The sequence below is a fragment of the Salarias fasciatus genome, chromosome 19 (assembly GCF_902148845.1).
Source record: "Salarias fasciatus chromosome 19, fSalaFa1.1, whole genome shotgun sequence".
In the NCBI taxonomy this organism is placed as follows: Eukaryota; Metazoa; Chordata; class Actinopteri; order Blenniiformes; family Blenniidae; genus Salarias; species Salarias fasciatus.
Genome location: NC_043763.1, coordinates 21,180,701 through 21,196,718, shown reverse-complemented (window position 1 = coordinate 21,196,718; position 16,018 = coordinate 21,180,701). Strand labels below are relative to the sequence as shown.

Here is a 16,018-nt window from a genome sequence, read left to right as displayed (position 1 = left end):
AAGATAAGGAATTGCCAATATATGATCCTTTGGGGTGAATTCTTCAGTCATTTCGAAAATGTAAAATCACCCTTTTAAAATGACTGAATTTCCTCACATGGTGACATTCAACGAGGTAAAATGAATTTAATAAATGTCTATTTTGTGGATTTGTTATTATAAGTTCTAAATTATAACCAACAATTAATTTTTTCCCAATTTTATAAAATACAATCAATCTGTTACCAATTTTTAAAAACCTGTCATCAAGCTGTCGCACCGTGACGTCAACGCGTACAGCCAATGAGAGAACGTCTATCTGTGACGTCTGAGGTCATCGGGTCAAAGCGATGGTGGAGTCCGTGATGTAAACAATCGGTTGCATTTGGAGGACAGGTGATAGTTTTGGGATATTTCGTGAGTGAAACGTTCTGTGCAGAACTTCTTGTGACTGTTGTGTTTTGGCTTGTGACGCTCACAGACATGAGGCTGTTGTCGCTGGCGGTGCAGCGCGCTGGGCTGCTGCAGAGCTGCGGGAGCCGCAGACACTTCTGGGGCTGGCTCAATGCCGTCTTCAACAAGTGAGAGACCGCGTTATTCAACGTGTGTTATCCGTGTTCATGAAGTGAAATAAGACACACGATCAGTCGTAAAATGATAATTTATGACTCATTTATGAACTCTGATTGAGATCATTCAAAACATGTAAACGTTAGATTTATAAAGTCTGATTCAAATAAGCCAAGAGTTCAAGAGACTTCACATTTTCAGGGGAAAAAGTGCAGCACCTGAGTGAATTTTGACCTCGGATTTCGATCCAGGATGCTGATTTACACCTCTTTCATTTACTGGCATTGGTGATCAGAAGTATGTACACTCACCTAGAGAAGACTTCTGTAAGTGACATAGCTGGATCATCAAAAAAAAAAGGTTCCCTGTTCGTGGGAGGGACATTGTTAAAGCTTTGGGAGTTGAGGAAAATACTCTACTACCTGTGAAATGAATAAATGTCCATTTGGAGACAAAAGCATTTGCTTTCAACCTTTAAAATACCAGACCTGGGCCATTTTTTCCAAAAATTATGAAAATATTAGATCCACAGGTCATGTGTTTCATCACACTTAACCTGATGTCAGTGGAAATCACTTGGAATGATAAAAAACAAAAAAACAAAACTGAAATTCATGCATTTTCATTCAAACTAGAGACTAACAATTAATAATTTTCTTGAAATAGCCTGCCATGAGTGTACTCAGAGTAAAATTTCTGTTGCCCTCACTATGATTAAGGTTCCCCAAGCATACATTCACACGTGCAACCAGCAGACACAGTTTCTTTAATAAACAAGTATTGAGTGAGGGCACCCATTTAGATTGGACCACAATAGCGATCGCCTGTCCCTACTGCACAGAATAAAAGGCACAGAACCCAACTCTGAGTCTGCACCAGCGTATTTCTCATCTCTTACCCATCAAACAAAAGATAATTTTTCCCACAGCCACATGCACGCCCCCTGAACTGTCCATTGGTCTTCGCTCAGGGTGGACCACGAGAGGATCAAAGCGGTGGGTCCGGACCGAGCGGCTGCGGAGTGGCTGTTGAGATGCGGTGCCAAAGTGAGGTTCCAGGGTTTCGAACGCTGGCACCACGACTACAATGGGCTGCCAACCGGGCCTCTGGGCAGATACAAGATCCAGGGGATCGATGCCACCGAATCCTGCATCATGTACCGAGGGTTTGACCATCTGGGTCAGTGTTACAGTGCAGAGAGTATTACCCTCCTGTTGCTTGTCAGAATATCACTTACCACTCTCTATTCGATGCCTTCTGTATTTAACATAATTTCAAAGTGCAATATTTAAGTACAGGTGCTCTGTTTGCTTCGGTGGAGCTCTATGACCATCCTTAGGATTTGCAGCAAATGTGAACATGCAGTGGGAGTAACCAAACGAAGAGAGTCAAAATTAAAGATTAAAGCCGAGATCAGAAAGGGTAAATTTTACATGAAGCATGTTGGCACGGGTTTGACCTCGCCGGTTGACCTGAAAGTGATTCCCCTCGGTGTTAACAAGAAAGTAAAGGTGAGGGTGAAACAGCATCTCTCTCTCAGACTGATTTTCCAAACATGACGCAAGTCAAAGGATGTTTTACAGCATCTCCGGCCTCGCTGGCAACTTCACAGCGAGCCCATTTATTTTGGTGTCCAGTTCCTCTTTGCTTGATGTGGAAGGTGTTGCTGACGCGGTTTTTAATGTCTCCTGCTTCCAGATGGTTTGAAATATGTGGAAGACATAAAGTTGAATAAGTGTATCTGCATTGAAGACGCCTGTCTGGAGAGGCTGAGCTCCATCCAGAACCTGCAGGAGAGCGTGTACATGATGGAGGTGATTTCCTGTGGAAACGTCACCGACAAGGGCGTCATCGCTCTGCACAAACTCCGGTGAGTGAGCAGCAACTCTTGTAGATGTACGCTAGAAAAATGTGGCACACTGAATCGCTCATCTGGTTAAAAATTGTCCCAAGATCATCTGTGGAAATACAGAATTTGAGTGCAAGTTGAAATGTTAAACTGTCGATGTTGCAGAAGCATGTGTGAACATTAGGAGTTGTTTTTGGTTCAGTGTTCACAGACAGTGGCTCTTGACGTGCTCGCATTTTTTTTGTGAAATGACAATAGATTTTGTAAGTGTTCTTACGTGATGATTTTCTTCAGTGCTTAAAGACAAAGGTTTACTGAAGTAAAGGTTGGTCTCAGACGATGGTTTCTCGACAAAGGACAGTGGATCCTGCAGTTTTCACAGACGGTGACGTCCTTCTGTATGGTGACTTTGTTCGATGCTCACAGACAATGACTTTCCGAAGTGTTCTTCTAGGCCATGGCTCTTCAATTGTTCACAGTGGTGTCAGACGGTGGCTTTGTTCTTTAGTTCTCACATCAAATGAAATTTCTTCCTGAAGTTTTGAATGACACTTTGTAATAATCTGATGGATTTTGCTTCTCTAAAGTGTTGACAGCCATAGTTTTGTTTACTAAGTGGTGCCAAACAATGCTCGATGACAATGGTTTTCTGGAGTGTCCTAGAGTTCATTTAGTGATTTCTATCACATGACTGCAATGGATCTTCATGACCTGAGGTCATCGGTCTGCGATATAAATGTTGGTTTTTGTGAATTGCATGTCTCCAGATTCCATTTTTTTCTGTTAACAGTAAATCTTTTCAGTGTTTGACTCAGATTTTCTTGGATGATTGTGCTCAGTCAAGTCCCTGATCTGTGGACAGTTGATATATTTTATCTAAGATATTCCAAAATCTTGTGTTTTAGAATTAAAGATATTATGCTCATTTTGTACTTTGGCCCAAAATACAATTTTTTTTTAAATAACTTAAACTGCATAAACATTTAATATATCTGTAAACTATGAATATTTGAATGATTTGTGCATTTCCACAACATGAATAAATTGTAAATCAGATTTGTTGACAAATGGGACAAACTGAACCTGTTAACTTGTGTTTCTCTTTGCAGGAATCTGGAGTATCTGTTTCTCAGCGATCTTCCTGGAATCAAAGACAAGGAGACGACGGTGGGTCGGCTGAAGACGGCACTTCCACGCCTGGACGTCGTCGTCGACTTGGACTGATTCAGAAACTTTATCTTTTTTCGAGGGGGAGGTGCATTTGTTAAAAAAGGACATCTTCTTTAAACACTTTAAAGCGGGAGAACTGAGTTAACTTGAAGAGCTTCCATGTGCTGAAATGCAGATTCCTTAGCTTTACGACGTGTTAATGCAAGTGGGAACTTCCTGTTTCCATCAGAAGAAAAACGGCTAAAATGAGCTAAAACCTACCAATAAATGAGTCAACAGAACAAATTATGCCTGTAGACTCAAACAGTGATAGATATTATGCGTATTTGGAATTACAGCATTTCGGGTGGCTTCTACTTAACTACATATGCTGGGAAAATTAGTCCAGGTTGTTTTAATTTCAATCGTTTTTGTTGAGTAACTCAAGAGGAAGCACTCATTCTCCTGCAGATGAACCACATCACATTTTCCTTTGAGCGTCCTCAAGTGTTCAGATGCTTGCACAGATGTAATTCTGACACTTAATAATCATAAGTGTATGTTTGTGTGTGAATGTGGTATTTTCTTAATAAAAGCTTGGAAGAAACAGTCAAGTTGAAGCACTTTATACTCCCAACACCAGTTTTTGTTTTATACTCTGTAGGTTTATTAAAGATCACCTTAATGTCTGTACACAGAAAGCAGTTTGTGAAAATATTAAGAATTTCAGGAGTCATTCAAATGTTTTTTTTTTTTTTTTTTTTTTTTAAGATTATTTTGGCATTTGTTGTAAAATCTCAGAGGACAGACAGATGGCTGGAAAACCTCCTTAGCACCAGAGTTTCAGAGACGATCGAGGCCGGTGTGTTACCGCTAAACGTCTTTAAAGTTGATTTAAAGCAACGTCTTTGCTCCCGACGTCAATAAATATCACTTTCAGAAATGCTTATGAGTCATTCTACATTATAACTTAAACATTAAACTCCCAACTACAGACGTGTCACTCTTACAGAGTCCATCATTATATGTATATATATATATATATATATATATATATATATATATATATATAAATATATATATATATATATATATATACATACATACATACATATGTTTTAAAAAAATAGATATATTTGGCAAGCCGGGAAAGGCAGTATGTGGTCAGTTTTACCTTCAGTCTACTCAGCAGCTACGAGCGGAGCGGCATGTCGCTCCTCGTCTTCTCTACAGATCAGCTTGAAATGCAGGCAACACACGAGCCGGGGACACGGCGCGCAGACCGACACCGACGTGGAGACACACAGCTCTCCTAGAGAGAGGCTGGATCCTGGAGCGGCTAAATGTTGGGCAGATGGTAGTTGAACCTGCGCAGGTTGTTGTAGTACTTCTTGTTGTCCAGCGCTGGAAAGATGCTGCTGCCGGTCAGCTGTGGCAAATACTGGAGGATTCAGAAGAAGAAAATCAGTGAATTAAGTTTGTTTTCAAGGTAATATGAGTGAAACAAAAAACTTTCTGCAGTTAAATTCAGACTCAGAGGTGGGACGTCCCACTACACAGGTCCAGAGTCAGTTATCCGTGCAGACGGCGCCGCCTCACCCCGGGCGGCAGGTGTCTGCGGGGCAAACGCGTCCTCCTATTTCCGGAGCGGTCCTGCTCCCGCGACGTGCTCTCGCTCTTCTCTCTCAGACTGTCGAAGTACGGCTGCTGCAGCAGCTGCTCGCAGCTGAGGCGCTCCGCCGGGTCCATCCTGAGGCAGCCCTGCACCGGGAACACACACACGTTCACACACAGGAGAAACCGTTCACGGGGTCAAACGCTTCTCATCCAGAATTACGAGACTGAATTTCATAAACAAGCAGGGATGGGGAAACTCTTCACATTAATTAACAGACCATAAATACAGACACTTGTGTTAAAACGGGATTTGTTGCAAAAGCACATATTCATCCACTTCTGGCATCTTAATGCTTTTGCTGGTGGTGGTGGTGGAGTCACGCCAACTCACACACATAATATTGGTGTTTTTGGAAAACGAAGTGCAAGTAAACCATTTACAATCCATCTATATAAATGTAGAAGTTACATCATGTAATCTGCGTTGATACTTTGAAATCATCAGTGCTGACCGAGTCATCCAACGATTTGAATTAACATTTCTTTCGGAATCTTTGTAGCCGCTGAATTTATTATTATGGCAGATAAAATTAAAAAAGAAAAGAACTTTGTCAGGTGTTCTTTTCATTCATGCAGTGGCTTTTCCGTCAGTTTTGTGTCTTCTGCATAGTTCATGTCAGACAAGCATTCGAATGTGATTTCAGTTCAGAGAAACGTTGCTACCTTCATGAGGCTCAGAGCTTGATGGGACAGGTTTGGATATTTCTGCTCTAAAGGTTCCTGCAGAAACACAAAATGTATCTTTTCTTTATTTTGATCACTGATCTGAATTTTCATTTGTAACCTTTTGCTCGGCCTCACCATCTCTTGTGGGTCCGGGATTGAAACTCCACAGAAGAACTGGTTGTTGCTGAAGACCTGCTGGTGTCGAGGGATCAGATCTCCTGCAGGGGCAACAGAACTTCATTCCATCAGTTAAAAAAAGAAAAGAGAGCGTTCATTTGAGTAGCTACGGGAGATTTGCAGCCATCAAGGCAAAATGTGGGCAGTGAGAGAGAGAGAATACAAGCTACACATTATGCTGCACATTTTGAAATCTGTGACACTTATCATTCGTGTTGCGGCGTCTGCATTGTGGCACGTATCATAACATCACTGCCATATAACAGATCTCAGCATTACAGTAACGCCTTTTTTCGGAAACTTACCAAGAGTCTTTCTGATCAGGTACAGCTGGTCCATGTCAGACTTCCCCGGCCACAGAGGAATCCCCGACAGCAGCTCGGCAAACACGCAGCCGACCGCCCACACGTCCACCGGAGCGCCGTACTGAGTGTCCCCCACCAGCAGCTCGGGGGCCCGATACCAGCGAGTCGCGACGTAATCCGTGTAGTAGTCACACGGACCAGCTAACCACACACAAACAGAAGAGTACGACTCATTCAGATAGTATTTTCCACTTAACTGTTTCACAGATTCGCTGTAATCCCTGTAGTGAGACTTTTTAAAGAAAAAAAAAGTCAGACTTGTGATACTAAAATCCAGAGCAGACCAAAGAATTTTAATTGTTTTTGTGTATTTGTCGTCTGTGTTTGGTTTCATTCTAACACTGGTGGAGAAAAGTGTGGAACCACTGCATCATACTGTGCATCAAGTGTACCTAATAAAGTGATGGGTGCAATTTGAGCTTTTATCTGTTGTTTCGTCTCATTTTCCTGGAAGTGTCTCGACAGAACTGTGACATCAATCAGTAGGAAGCTGAAGAAACTGAATAATCATGTCAGAGGTTACGTGAGGTGTGTTGAAACGCCTCCTGCCACCACTATGTGGCGGTCTCCTCGACACTGCAGCAGGTCTTGAGACTCACTGAGGATCCTGGCGAAGCCGAAGTCGCAGAGTTTGATGACTTGGTGTTTGGTGATGAGAATATTCTCCGGCTTGACGTCTCTGTGAATACACTGCAAACAAGAATATCAAACCGTGAGCTGAGAAACAGACTTTTAAAGTGCTTTAAATTGTGAGAGGTGACGAATAAAGGGTCCGCATGAGAAATGGTTAAAAACGGGAGGGAGGGATGTTACATTTGTGTTGAACGGGGGCCCTTGCAGCATTTGTTGTGTCTCGGTGATACATTAACTGCTGGTCAGTCAGGGGGAAAGAATTCTTGTTAAAAAAGGAGCCATAAAGCAGAGGGGGCTCGGCGGGGGCTGGAGGACGGAGAGGAATTTAAAAAACAAGCCGAGGGGAGAGTTTGACAACTGGGAAATATATGACACACACAGAGGGAGGAGGAGGAGGAGGAGGAGGAGGAGGAGGAGGAGGAGGTGGAGGAAGAGGAGACGGTCACTTACGTTCTGTTTGTGGCAGAAGTTGACGGCCTGAAGCGTCTGCCAGGTTATACTCTTCACCAGAGGCTCCGGGACACTGTGCGACAAAATCACATCCACACAGTTAACTGGGAGAGAATGATTCAGAGTTTAATGTAAAGAGACAGGAAATAATCTCAGATGAATCACTGTGTTCTCGATGTTCATGCCTTATAAAGGTAGGATAAAAAAAACAAAGAGAAATGACTTAAAATATTTCAGTCAATATGAAATGTGTGTGTGTGTGTGTGTCTTTCTATGTTTCTACCTTTTTGTGCACATTAACATTTGCAACACGAACCTTTTTCCATGTCAGAGATGTTTGGAACATTGAGAATTGTCTGTGTAATTATCAATAAATAATGTCAGAGGGTCTAGTCCTTTTCCATGATAAATTAACTTTCCAAATTCTTCAATATCGTGGCCTTTTTCAACTACTGAGAATCCCAGTATACCTGTGGGATGACCCAATGGTGGATGGTTTTTGTGTGACCTCAGAAGATGGATATGAGCTTGAAAAGTTTTCCCACCAAAATACATAAATCTGCCTTGCTGCTGATTTGTGCTGCTCCATAAAAAGCAAAACACAAGAGGAGACAGAAGGGTTAAAGAGACATTGGGGGACAACATGATCAAAATCCAGAAGATTTAACCCTGAACACACGGAGCCAGCTGCTGCCTAAAGCGCTTCAGAGCATGGAGGAACTCCACTGCTGGCTTAAACAGGTTTCACAGCTCAGAGCAGCAACTGGCAGCTTTTGTTTTTCACATGTTCAGTCTTTAAAATGTCAGAATATTAGAATACAATTTAACCAATGGTGCCTAAATCCCTCATTCTACTGCATTTTAACAACTCAAGCATGTTCATTTAATTGTTTTTAAAGGCTACAGGACACAGGGAAAATTCATAATATTCAGCTTGAGTTGAAAACAAAAGAATATTTTTTTTTTAGCTACACAAAAAAAAAGGACAGCATTTTGAAAGCTTTACTTCTTCATTGATTTAGTTTTTTTTTTTTTTGTCAAAGTTCAAATCTAAAACGCTTAATTTTAGCCAATTTAATTTTTTGATTAACTACTTCATTTTAGAAATTCAAAAGTCCGCCTTGATGCCCCCGTAAACAACCCAACGGGGATGAGTTGAAGGTTTAAGGTGATACACTGGTGCTGAGTGTGGATTCTTTTTTAAGCTACGTGAACTCTGAGGTTTGGTTGATTCTGAATAATTCTGGCACCTATCAGAACAATTGTGATGTTTTTGGGGAAGCAGCGGGGTGGGGGGTGGGGGGGGGGTGGGGCACATTAGTTGAGGACGGATCCTGGACAGATGGAGACAATCTGGTTCCCTCAGCTCCGGTGTAAAGAACAAGAAAATCCTGACCGTGGTTTCAAAGTTCCTATGGCTGGTCTTGCTACAGACATTTAATAACACATAAAAAAAAAAAAAAAAAACAACTACAACAAATAAAGCGACACAAATCTAGACACAAGAAGAGGATATTCTAAACTTTACTGGCTACTAAAATGTTCAGATCAAAATTGCTGGCATCAGCATTGGTTTAGAAAGTTTTTAAAGTCGCAAACTCGATCCTTCTGAAATTTATCACAAACCACCACTGAAAGTACCGTAGTTTAACTGAAAGTTAGAATAAGTTAGGGTGTGTTGATCAGAGAGAACAGATGACCCTGAGCGTTTGTTGAGTCTGATTTCCAGACGCATCGTCGACAGTGAGCGACGGTCCGGCCGCCGTCTTTGTGCGCCCCCCCAACGCTCAACACTGGGGGCTTTGTTGGTTCAGGGGGCCGTCGTCTATCAGCGTTGCTATGGAAACGGCTAATTCGAGCCATGTGACTGGCAATCAATAACCATCTCCGTCTCGACTCCCCACTTCTTGTTTTCTCTCCTCCTCTGAACCTCTCGCTGGTTTGGGGGGGGGGGGGGGGGCAACCAATAACACTCCCTGTAAAATGTGGCTCCTCGCCAGCAAAGCATTCTGGGAGAGCATGGATGTGAGCATAGCGCGGAGAGGCGGCCGGCCTCCCGGGAGACCAGCGCTGTGCCCATCAGAGGCGGACAAAGCGCCGTGGTATATATGTAATGCAGAGATAACACAAAGCACACAGCGGCCTGTTGGATGAAACGCAGCCGCTCAGATTGATGTTCTGCTGCCTCCAGGCCTCACGCACTGATCTTAGAAATAAAGTCAACTCATGGACCTGGAAGTTTGATTCATTTAACTACATTTTATTGTGCTTCTTCATATTAATGACTTTGTTATTACCGGTATATGGTATATCAACAGGTTTTTATCGAGTATAAATAGGACTCAGTTTGTCCAAAAGTCATGATTTTAACTGAGTAACACTAAAGACAAATTATCTGATACAATTTAATTTGTGCATTGTTCAGTCAACTAAGAAATGGTGCATGATCTTGACCATTTTCATGAAGAAGTAATGTGATTTAACAGTTTTTTTAGATAATATGAAGATGTTTTGACTTTTTATGTCACCATGTAAACGTTAAATCTGATTTATTTCTTGTTTATTTTACCGGCTGGTCAAGTACACAATTTCTGTATCATTTTAATCACATCTCTTTATCATTTTCAAGTCATAAGCTTGAATGTATGAATCATTTACTTGTCAGAAAATACGTCGATGTAATGTACGGTTGTTTGTGATAAAACTGTTATTTCCAAGTTTCAATCATTCATAAAATTTTTATTGTGATAAATGAGGCCTCTGGTTAAAAAAAGATATATATTCTTGATAAAATATTGACATTTTTAATACTTTTAAGCAAAAATGATAGAGGCTAACAAATAAAATTGCTTGAAATAATTCAGTTTATGTGAAGTAAACCTCACATATAAGGAGGATGTGTAGAATTATAAGAAGGAAAAAATAAAGTTTTTCATTGCATTGTGATTTTTCTGAGGTGGAGTTGTTTGTTTCTTCTAGATTGAGGCTGAGAATCAACTCTAAGATAAAAAATACATGTTTTTTTTCTTTTTTTGTGGAAGAAAGGCACCGTATTATCAGCGATAATGTTCATCTTCAGCAGACTGATGAACAAACCGGCCTCTCTAGTGAGCTGTCAGTGTGTGTGTTAGTGTGTGTGTGTGTGGAGACACACCCACCCACCCTCTGGGATGGCGGTCCAGCTCGTTGAGGACGGTGTGGTCGCAGTACTCAAACACCAGGTGCAGCTTCCGCTTCCGTCGAAACACTTCGATCAGGTTCACCAGGTTGGCGTGTTTCAGTTGCTGCGCAAACACAAGAAAAAACAAACCCGGGAGGTGAATGTGCTGCTCGGAGGAGTGAACCGTCTGCGGTTCGGACCCATCAAACAGACTAAACCTTTATTAACAGGGAGGTAATAAACATGCCGTTGCCCCTGACAACCCCTGCTATTAATGAGCTGCCTGTGTCCAGCAGGGCTCTAACCCTCCCAGCCACCGCATGACTAATTAAAGCCCGGCGCATCTTTGATGATCAATATTCAACATGAAGGCAACAAAGACCGGCAGGTTCCAATGAATGACAAAAACAACCCAAAAGGGGAAATGGAAAGTTTCTGACTCCACCGCCGTTAAAACGAAGGTGCACTGACATTTCCACATCGTATCTGACAGAGAGGAGTCGGCCGTGAAGCAGCGGGGTTTTTCCTACCTCTTTAAACCCTGTCTGAACGCTGCTGTTTTTAAGAAGAAAAGTGTTTCCTCTGTCTGCAGAATTAATGCAGTGTCCCTGCTGCTGGCTGCTCCACACAGGAGCTGCTCTTTATACTTTAAAGAAGGGGGGGGGGGGGGGGGGGTGTTACATTCATAAAACAACACATGAAAAGTAAAAAAAAAAAAAAAAAAAAAAAAAACTAGAGCAGATTGAAGTTTTTGTTCATGTAAAAATGTCAGATTTTTTTTAACTCGTTTAGATACATTGATATAAAGAGTGAAAACATCCTGATAACTTAAACTTCATCTGCTTATTTACAGAGACTTGAAATAACGGAAAATTCACTAAGGGCCACAAAAATAAATAAATTAATTAATTAACAAATAAATCACATAATTTTTACAAATTTTTTTTGGTGATTTCTAAGAGAAATATCATATTTGGATTTTTTCTTTTTTAACTTTAAAGGCACAAATGCACTGGTTCATCTTTGATTTAATTTTACAGGTTTACCTCAATAATAAAGCACTGTCCCATTACCTTTATTTTGGGGTTAAAATGTAGCTTTCGGAGAGCCCATTTTGGCTCGTGTTACTTTAACTCTGTAAGTTTATTCACATTCAAACTTCTTTTCTACCAGAGGGTATAAAAAGAAGCAGGTACTTAATGTGCCGAAAGCTGCTGAACAGTTGTGAATCAATGTTACTGAATCAAAATGTATGTAGTTTATCATTTCCCCCTGACAATACATTTAGCTTTGAACCATTTCATGAATGACTGAAATTGACATTGGGGGTTAAATGTGGTGAAGTTTCACTTTCCTGCATCAGCGTAAGTACAAATAATTTCACAGGTCATAAAGATTGTTGGGGTCCATATATGGCCACCAGACCAAAAGTTGCTCGTGTATCATTTTATTTTGTGACTTATTTCTGCCATTTTATCTCTTAAATTAAAATGTGCTGGCTAAGTTGTGTCATTATTCAGCAAACTATGAGCGTTTTTCCTCTTATTGTGCAACGTTATCACCAAAAGTTTAAGTGACTGATATTACAGCCTAACTTAAATTATTAGACATAGGATGTATGAAGCATTGATTATAACATCAATTTCACTGTTTCTGTTCCTAAAAGTGAAGCAAATATGGAATTTTCCAGATTAAAAAATGGCATTATTATTTAATTTAGGCTGAATAAACTCCAGAAACCACAATCCTGACCTCAGCAGACATTTTCGGTTCCGCAAAGACATCTTTATGGTCAAATGTGATAAACCACAACTCCTAATAATTTTATCACATTTCCACATTTATAAGACATGACTCAGAACTGTGACTTGATTAAACATCATTTTAAAATCATATTAGTACTTTTCACTTTTAATTCCCATCTCAAATAGTTAAACTCGTCATTGAGAATTTTAAAATCTAGAAGCTGCTTTTATGATGTTTTTTCTTGCAGAAATTGAATCTCACAGCTGTTTAAGTAGAATATTTTTTTTTAGGCTGTCACTTTATTCTGGTGTTTTTATCCAGACTTCTTTGCAGGTATGTAGAAGGTGTTTTTCAGAGTTAAAAACTGAAGTTGGCGACACTGCGGAGGCCTCTGAAGCTACCTTCAGCATCCTGATCTCCCTCAGAGCGATCTTCTTGATGATGGGATCGTCCTCCGACTCCACAAACTTCTTTATGGCCACGATCTGCCCCGTGTCTTTGTTTCTGCACTTGAAGACGACGCCGTAGGAGCCCTCTCCGATCTTCCCGATCTTCTCGTACTTCTCCATCCTCATGGACGGCCGGCACTCACCCACAGGAGGATGAGAAGCAGATAACAGACGCCTTCACTCAGAGGGAGGCGGGGACGTCGCTGCAGCCTGAAAACAAGCAGGAAGAGGCTCTCAGCTGGGAGGAAAATGAGGATGATTCAACCACCTGCTGATTCCAGAAGCAGGTCAGACAATTAAAAGCACAAACAAGCTGATCCGAGTTAAACATGTTTACCCCAAAGCTCTGCGTGCGTTTAAACTCCTGTGTGAGGGGAGCAAAATGTTGAGATGACCTCGTAAACGGCCTAAAGGGAACACTACACCCAAATCCCAGCAGTTAGGACTGTGTAATCAAACCATTTGCAATGCAAAGTGCATTAGGTAAGTTCCCCAAGGGCAGCAGGGAGAAAACAACTAACAGAGAGTGAGGCAGCCAGGGGAATTAAATCAAAGTGACGCACTGGCGCACGAAAATAACACGGGAAAAGATAAAAACACACATTAAAGGTGGAAACTCCAACTCTAGTTTTAGTTACACATTTTTGACTGATATTATGAGATTGCATGTGATGACATTAAAAGTAACTCTCACACATACATCTAAGTTTTTTTTTTGTTTTGTTTTTTGAAGAATATAAATATAAAACATTAAAATATAAAAGTTTTGAGATTAAATCTCTGATGTGAAATGTTTGGACCCACCTTCAGTGGAAGAGTTTGCAGATGTTTCTCAGTCTGATTGATGCCTCCTCGTCGCTCACACAGACCCTGCAGGACCGCCGTCTTCAGCTCGACTGTCCCCTGCAGCCGCAACAAGCGCCTGTTTTAAAGAGACAAGTCCAACGCGACACACACACACGTCCGGTCCAGATTTTCACAATAAAACTACCTGAGCAACAACTCACCCGAGCTGGATTTTCAAACAGTCTACATGCAGCACTGTGACAGACGGGTCTTTCCTAATACTTTCAGATTCTCTTTGTGATGTTATTATAATTAAAATTCTATTGTAGAAAAGATGTGTGTGTGTGTGTAAAAGAAGGCTGAATATAATTTCCTTTTAAGTGTAATAACTCTTAAATGCATGTTATACTGATTCAGCACATTAAAAATGTTAGCTTTTTCATTAATATGCGAATCATTTTAACTGCTTGTATGTATTCTTATAAACTACATGTGTTACACTTAAAAAAGCTCGGTTGCACATTGCTTACATTTGCATTACATTTCTGTATAGTGCTTGTGAACATTGCAGATTTCCCCACAGCGGGAGATTATTTCCACCTCAAAAAATGCACAATGAAACTACATCAAATTCCATATTTCACTGGCTCTCATTTACTGAGGCTTGCATACATGTGTTTGTGCAGGATAACATTTCATTTTAACTTAGTAATCATTAAAAGGTGTTGCGTTTTACTGCTTTTGGGAATCAAAACTGCACGCACAAGACTTCTTTCCAAAATACTCAAGTGAATCCAAGTGGGCCTTAAACATTTTCATCCATCTTTTCAAATCTGGAAATACAGATTAAAGCTGAAGGGAGCAACTTCAGCAACAACAATGTATGAGAATTATGGTTACTCATTAAAAAAAACGATGAGAATCACGTGGATAAATAGGATGGTCACCCTCTTGGTGCTAGCAGATGTCTGCTCTGTTGTGTTTGTATTCTGAAGGTGGAAGTCACCCGACTCTTCCTGCCTCGTCCACAGACGCTCTCACTGAGCAGCTTGACAGATTTCTGCTTTTTCCACTCTGGCGCTGGTAGAAGTGCAGACTTCACCTCCAGAGGGAAATGCAAGCAGGACACCTGTAGCTATTCACACCCGAGAGAGCGAGTGATGCTGGTAGATGAGCGGTCAGGTGAACTCAGGAGAGCTCAGGGACAGACACATGTATCAGCCGATACACTTATGGAATTAAGTTTGGACTCTAAAGCGCCGTTAAAAAGAGATTCCTGTGCTTCCACATTCAACAAGACATGTCAACTACAAAATGAAATGTCTTAAAAAAAAATGTAACAATTTCACCCAAAAACAACTGGCACCTGTTTTCTTTGTGCATTCGTCCCAAATGTGGGAGGATGATGCATTTTGTCTTCCAAAAAACGCTGAAAATTCAAATCTTTCTCACATTATAACATTTAATATGTTGCAGTTGTGATCTATGTGGAATAAATCTAGAAAATGCATTCCCCTGACCCCAACACTTTCCTTATGAAAACACCCTGCAGGGACGGCCTGACTCACATTATGAGTTTTTTAGACAAAGTGCATCAATCAGGCACATTAAATAAATCAAATAGATCAGACACTAAGAAATACTGCAAGAATAAAAATTTAAACCTTGAAAATAAGAATGGATCTTAAAAAAACATGGCCACTCGCCCAAAAAAGGGTTAAAAAAAAAAACAGAACATCACACATGTGGATACAATGTTTTGCTCATTGCTCCAGAGATTTCATTCACCTTTCCGTCAGGCGGTGCGTCGTCGCTGCTTTTCAAAGCCTCGGAGTCACGTCGACATGACACCATTCAACGTGTGGCATCAGGCTGCAAAGAGAAAACCTCGGTCTCGTCGCTCTGAGACCAATTAGTGCAGGTTAGTCAAGTCAGAGGAAAGGCAGACTAAACGGTGAAATAATGGAAACTAATACTCACCCGTCTTCCCATCGGGGACTCCTTTGCAACTCGCGCAAAAATAAACCACAGCCCACCCAGGTTATTATGTTAAGAGGTTCTTTTATTACAAAAACAGTACACATTAACATTTTGCCAAGGGAATGCAGAGATGTTAATAAAACCTAGCATTGTCCCTCATTTTGTCATTTAACTTTAAATTAAAAAAAAAAACATGTACAAAAGTGCTTACATGGTGCAAATAATGAAAAGTAAAAGGTCTATAAAAGAGAGGGGTAAAGAAAATAAAACATGTACATTATATCCGAGTCCTACACACAGCAGAGCAGGAGATGCGACTATGTTACATAGCAGTAAATTTAATAACCCAAAGCTGCTCGGGAACAGTTCACTAGGTAGTTAA

The 16,018-nt window shown here is 40.8% G+C and overlaps 2 protein-coding genes across 2 annotated transcripts; one reads left to right on the top strand and one right to left on the bottom strand.

Annotated features, from left to right (window-relative positions):
• Nucleotides 1-302: 302 nt before the first annotated feature.
• Nucleotides 303-4,277, top strand: dmac2l (distal membrane arm assembly component 2 like). Its single transcript, XM_030117418.1, has 5 exons — nucleotides 303-375; nucleotides 461-560; nucleotides 1,520-1,728; nucleotides 2,248-2,419; nucleotides 3,508-4,277. The coding sequence occupies exons 2-5, from the start codon at nucleotides 463-465 to the stop codon at nucleotides 3,620-3,622; spliced, it is 594 nt and encodes a 197-aa protein (XP_029973278.1). The 5' UTR covers nucleotides 303-375; nucleotides 461-462; the 3' UTR covers nucleotides 3,623-4,277.
• A 168-nt stretch (nucleotides 4,278-4,445) lies between these two features.
• Nucleotides 4,446-13,754, bottom strand: cdkl1 (cyclin dependent kinase like 1 (CDC2 related kinase)). Its single transcript, XM_030117417.1, has 10 exons — nucleotides 13,675-13,754; nucleotides 12,823-13,080; nucleotides 10,678-10,799; nucleotides 7,516-7,588; nucleotides 7,032-7,122; nucleotides 6,373-6,573; nucleotides 6,026-6,108; nucleotides 5,888-5,944; nucleotides 5,147-5,308; nucleotides 4,446-4,988 (listed from the first exon to the last, which is right to left on the bottom strand). Exons 2-10 carry the CDS (start codon nucleotides 12,994-12,996, stop codon nucleotides 4,887-4,889), a joined length of 1,065 nt encoding a protein of 354 aa, XP_029973277.1. The 5' UTR covers nucleotides 12,997-13,080; nucleotides 13,675-13,754; the 3' UTR covers nucleotides 4,446-4,886.
• Between the last annotated feature and the right edge of the window lie 2,264 nt (nucleotides 13,755-16,018).

What these genes read in the sequence shown, in the direction of transcription:
- dmac2l (XM_030117418.1), top strand. Translation starts at nt 463, where the DNA reads ATGAGGCTGTTGTCGCTGGCGGTGCAGCGCGCTGGGCTGCTGCAGAGC. An exon ending in CTCAATGCCGTCTTCAACAA is followed by an intron (nt 561 to 1,519) that starts GTGAGAGACCGC and finishes GTCTTCGCTCAG; the next exon opens with GGTGGACCACGAGAGGATCA. An exon ending in ATCGCTCTGCACAAACTCCG is followed by an intron (nt 2,420 to 3,507) that starts GTGAGTGAGCAG and finishes TTCTCTTTGCAG; the next exon opens with GAATCTGGAGTATCTGTTTC.
- cdkl1 (XM_030117417.1), bottom strand. Translation starts at nt 12,996, where the DNA reads ATGAGGATGGAGAAGTACGAGAAGATCGGGAAGATCGGAGAGGGCTCC. An exon ending in CGGCTTCGCCAGGATCCTCA is followed by an intron (nt 6,574 to 7,031) that starts GTGAGTCTCAAG and finishes GTGTGTGGTTAG; the next exon opens with CTGGTCCGTGTGACTACTAC. An exon ending in AAGCTCTGAGCCTCATGAAG is followed by an intron (nt 5,309 to 5,887) that starts GTAGCAACGTTT and finishes TTCCCGGTGCAG; the next exon opens with GGCTGCCTCAGGATGGACCC.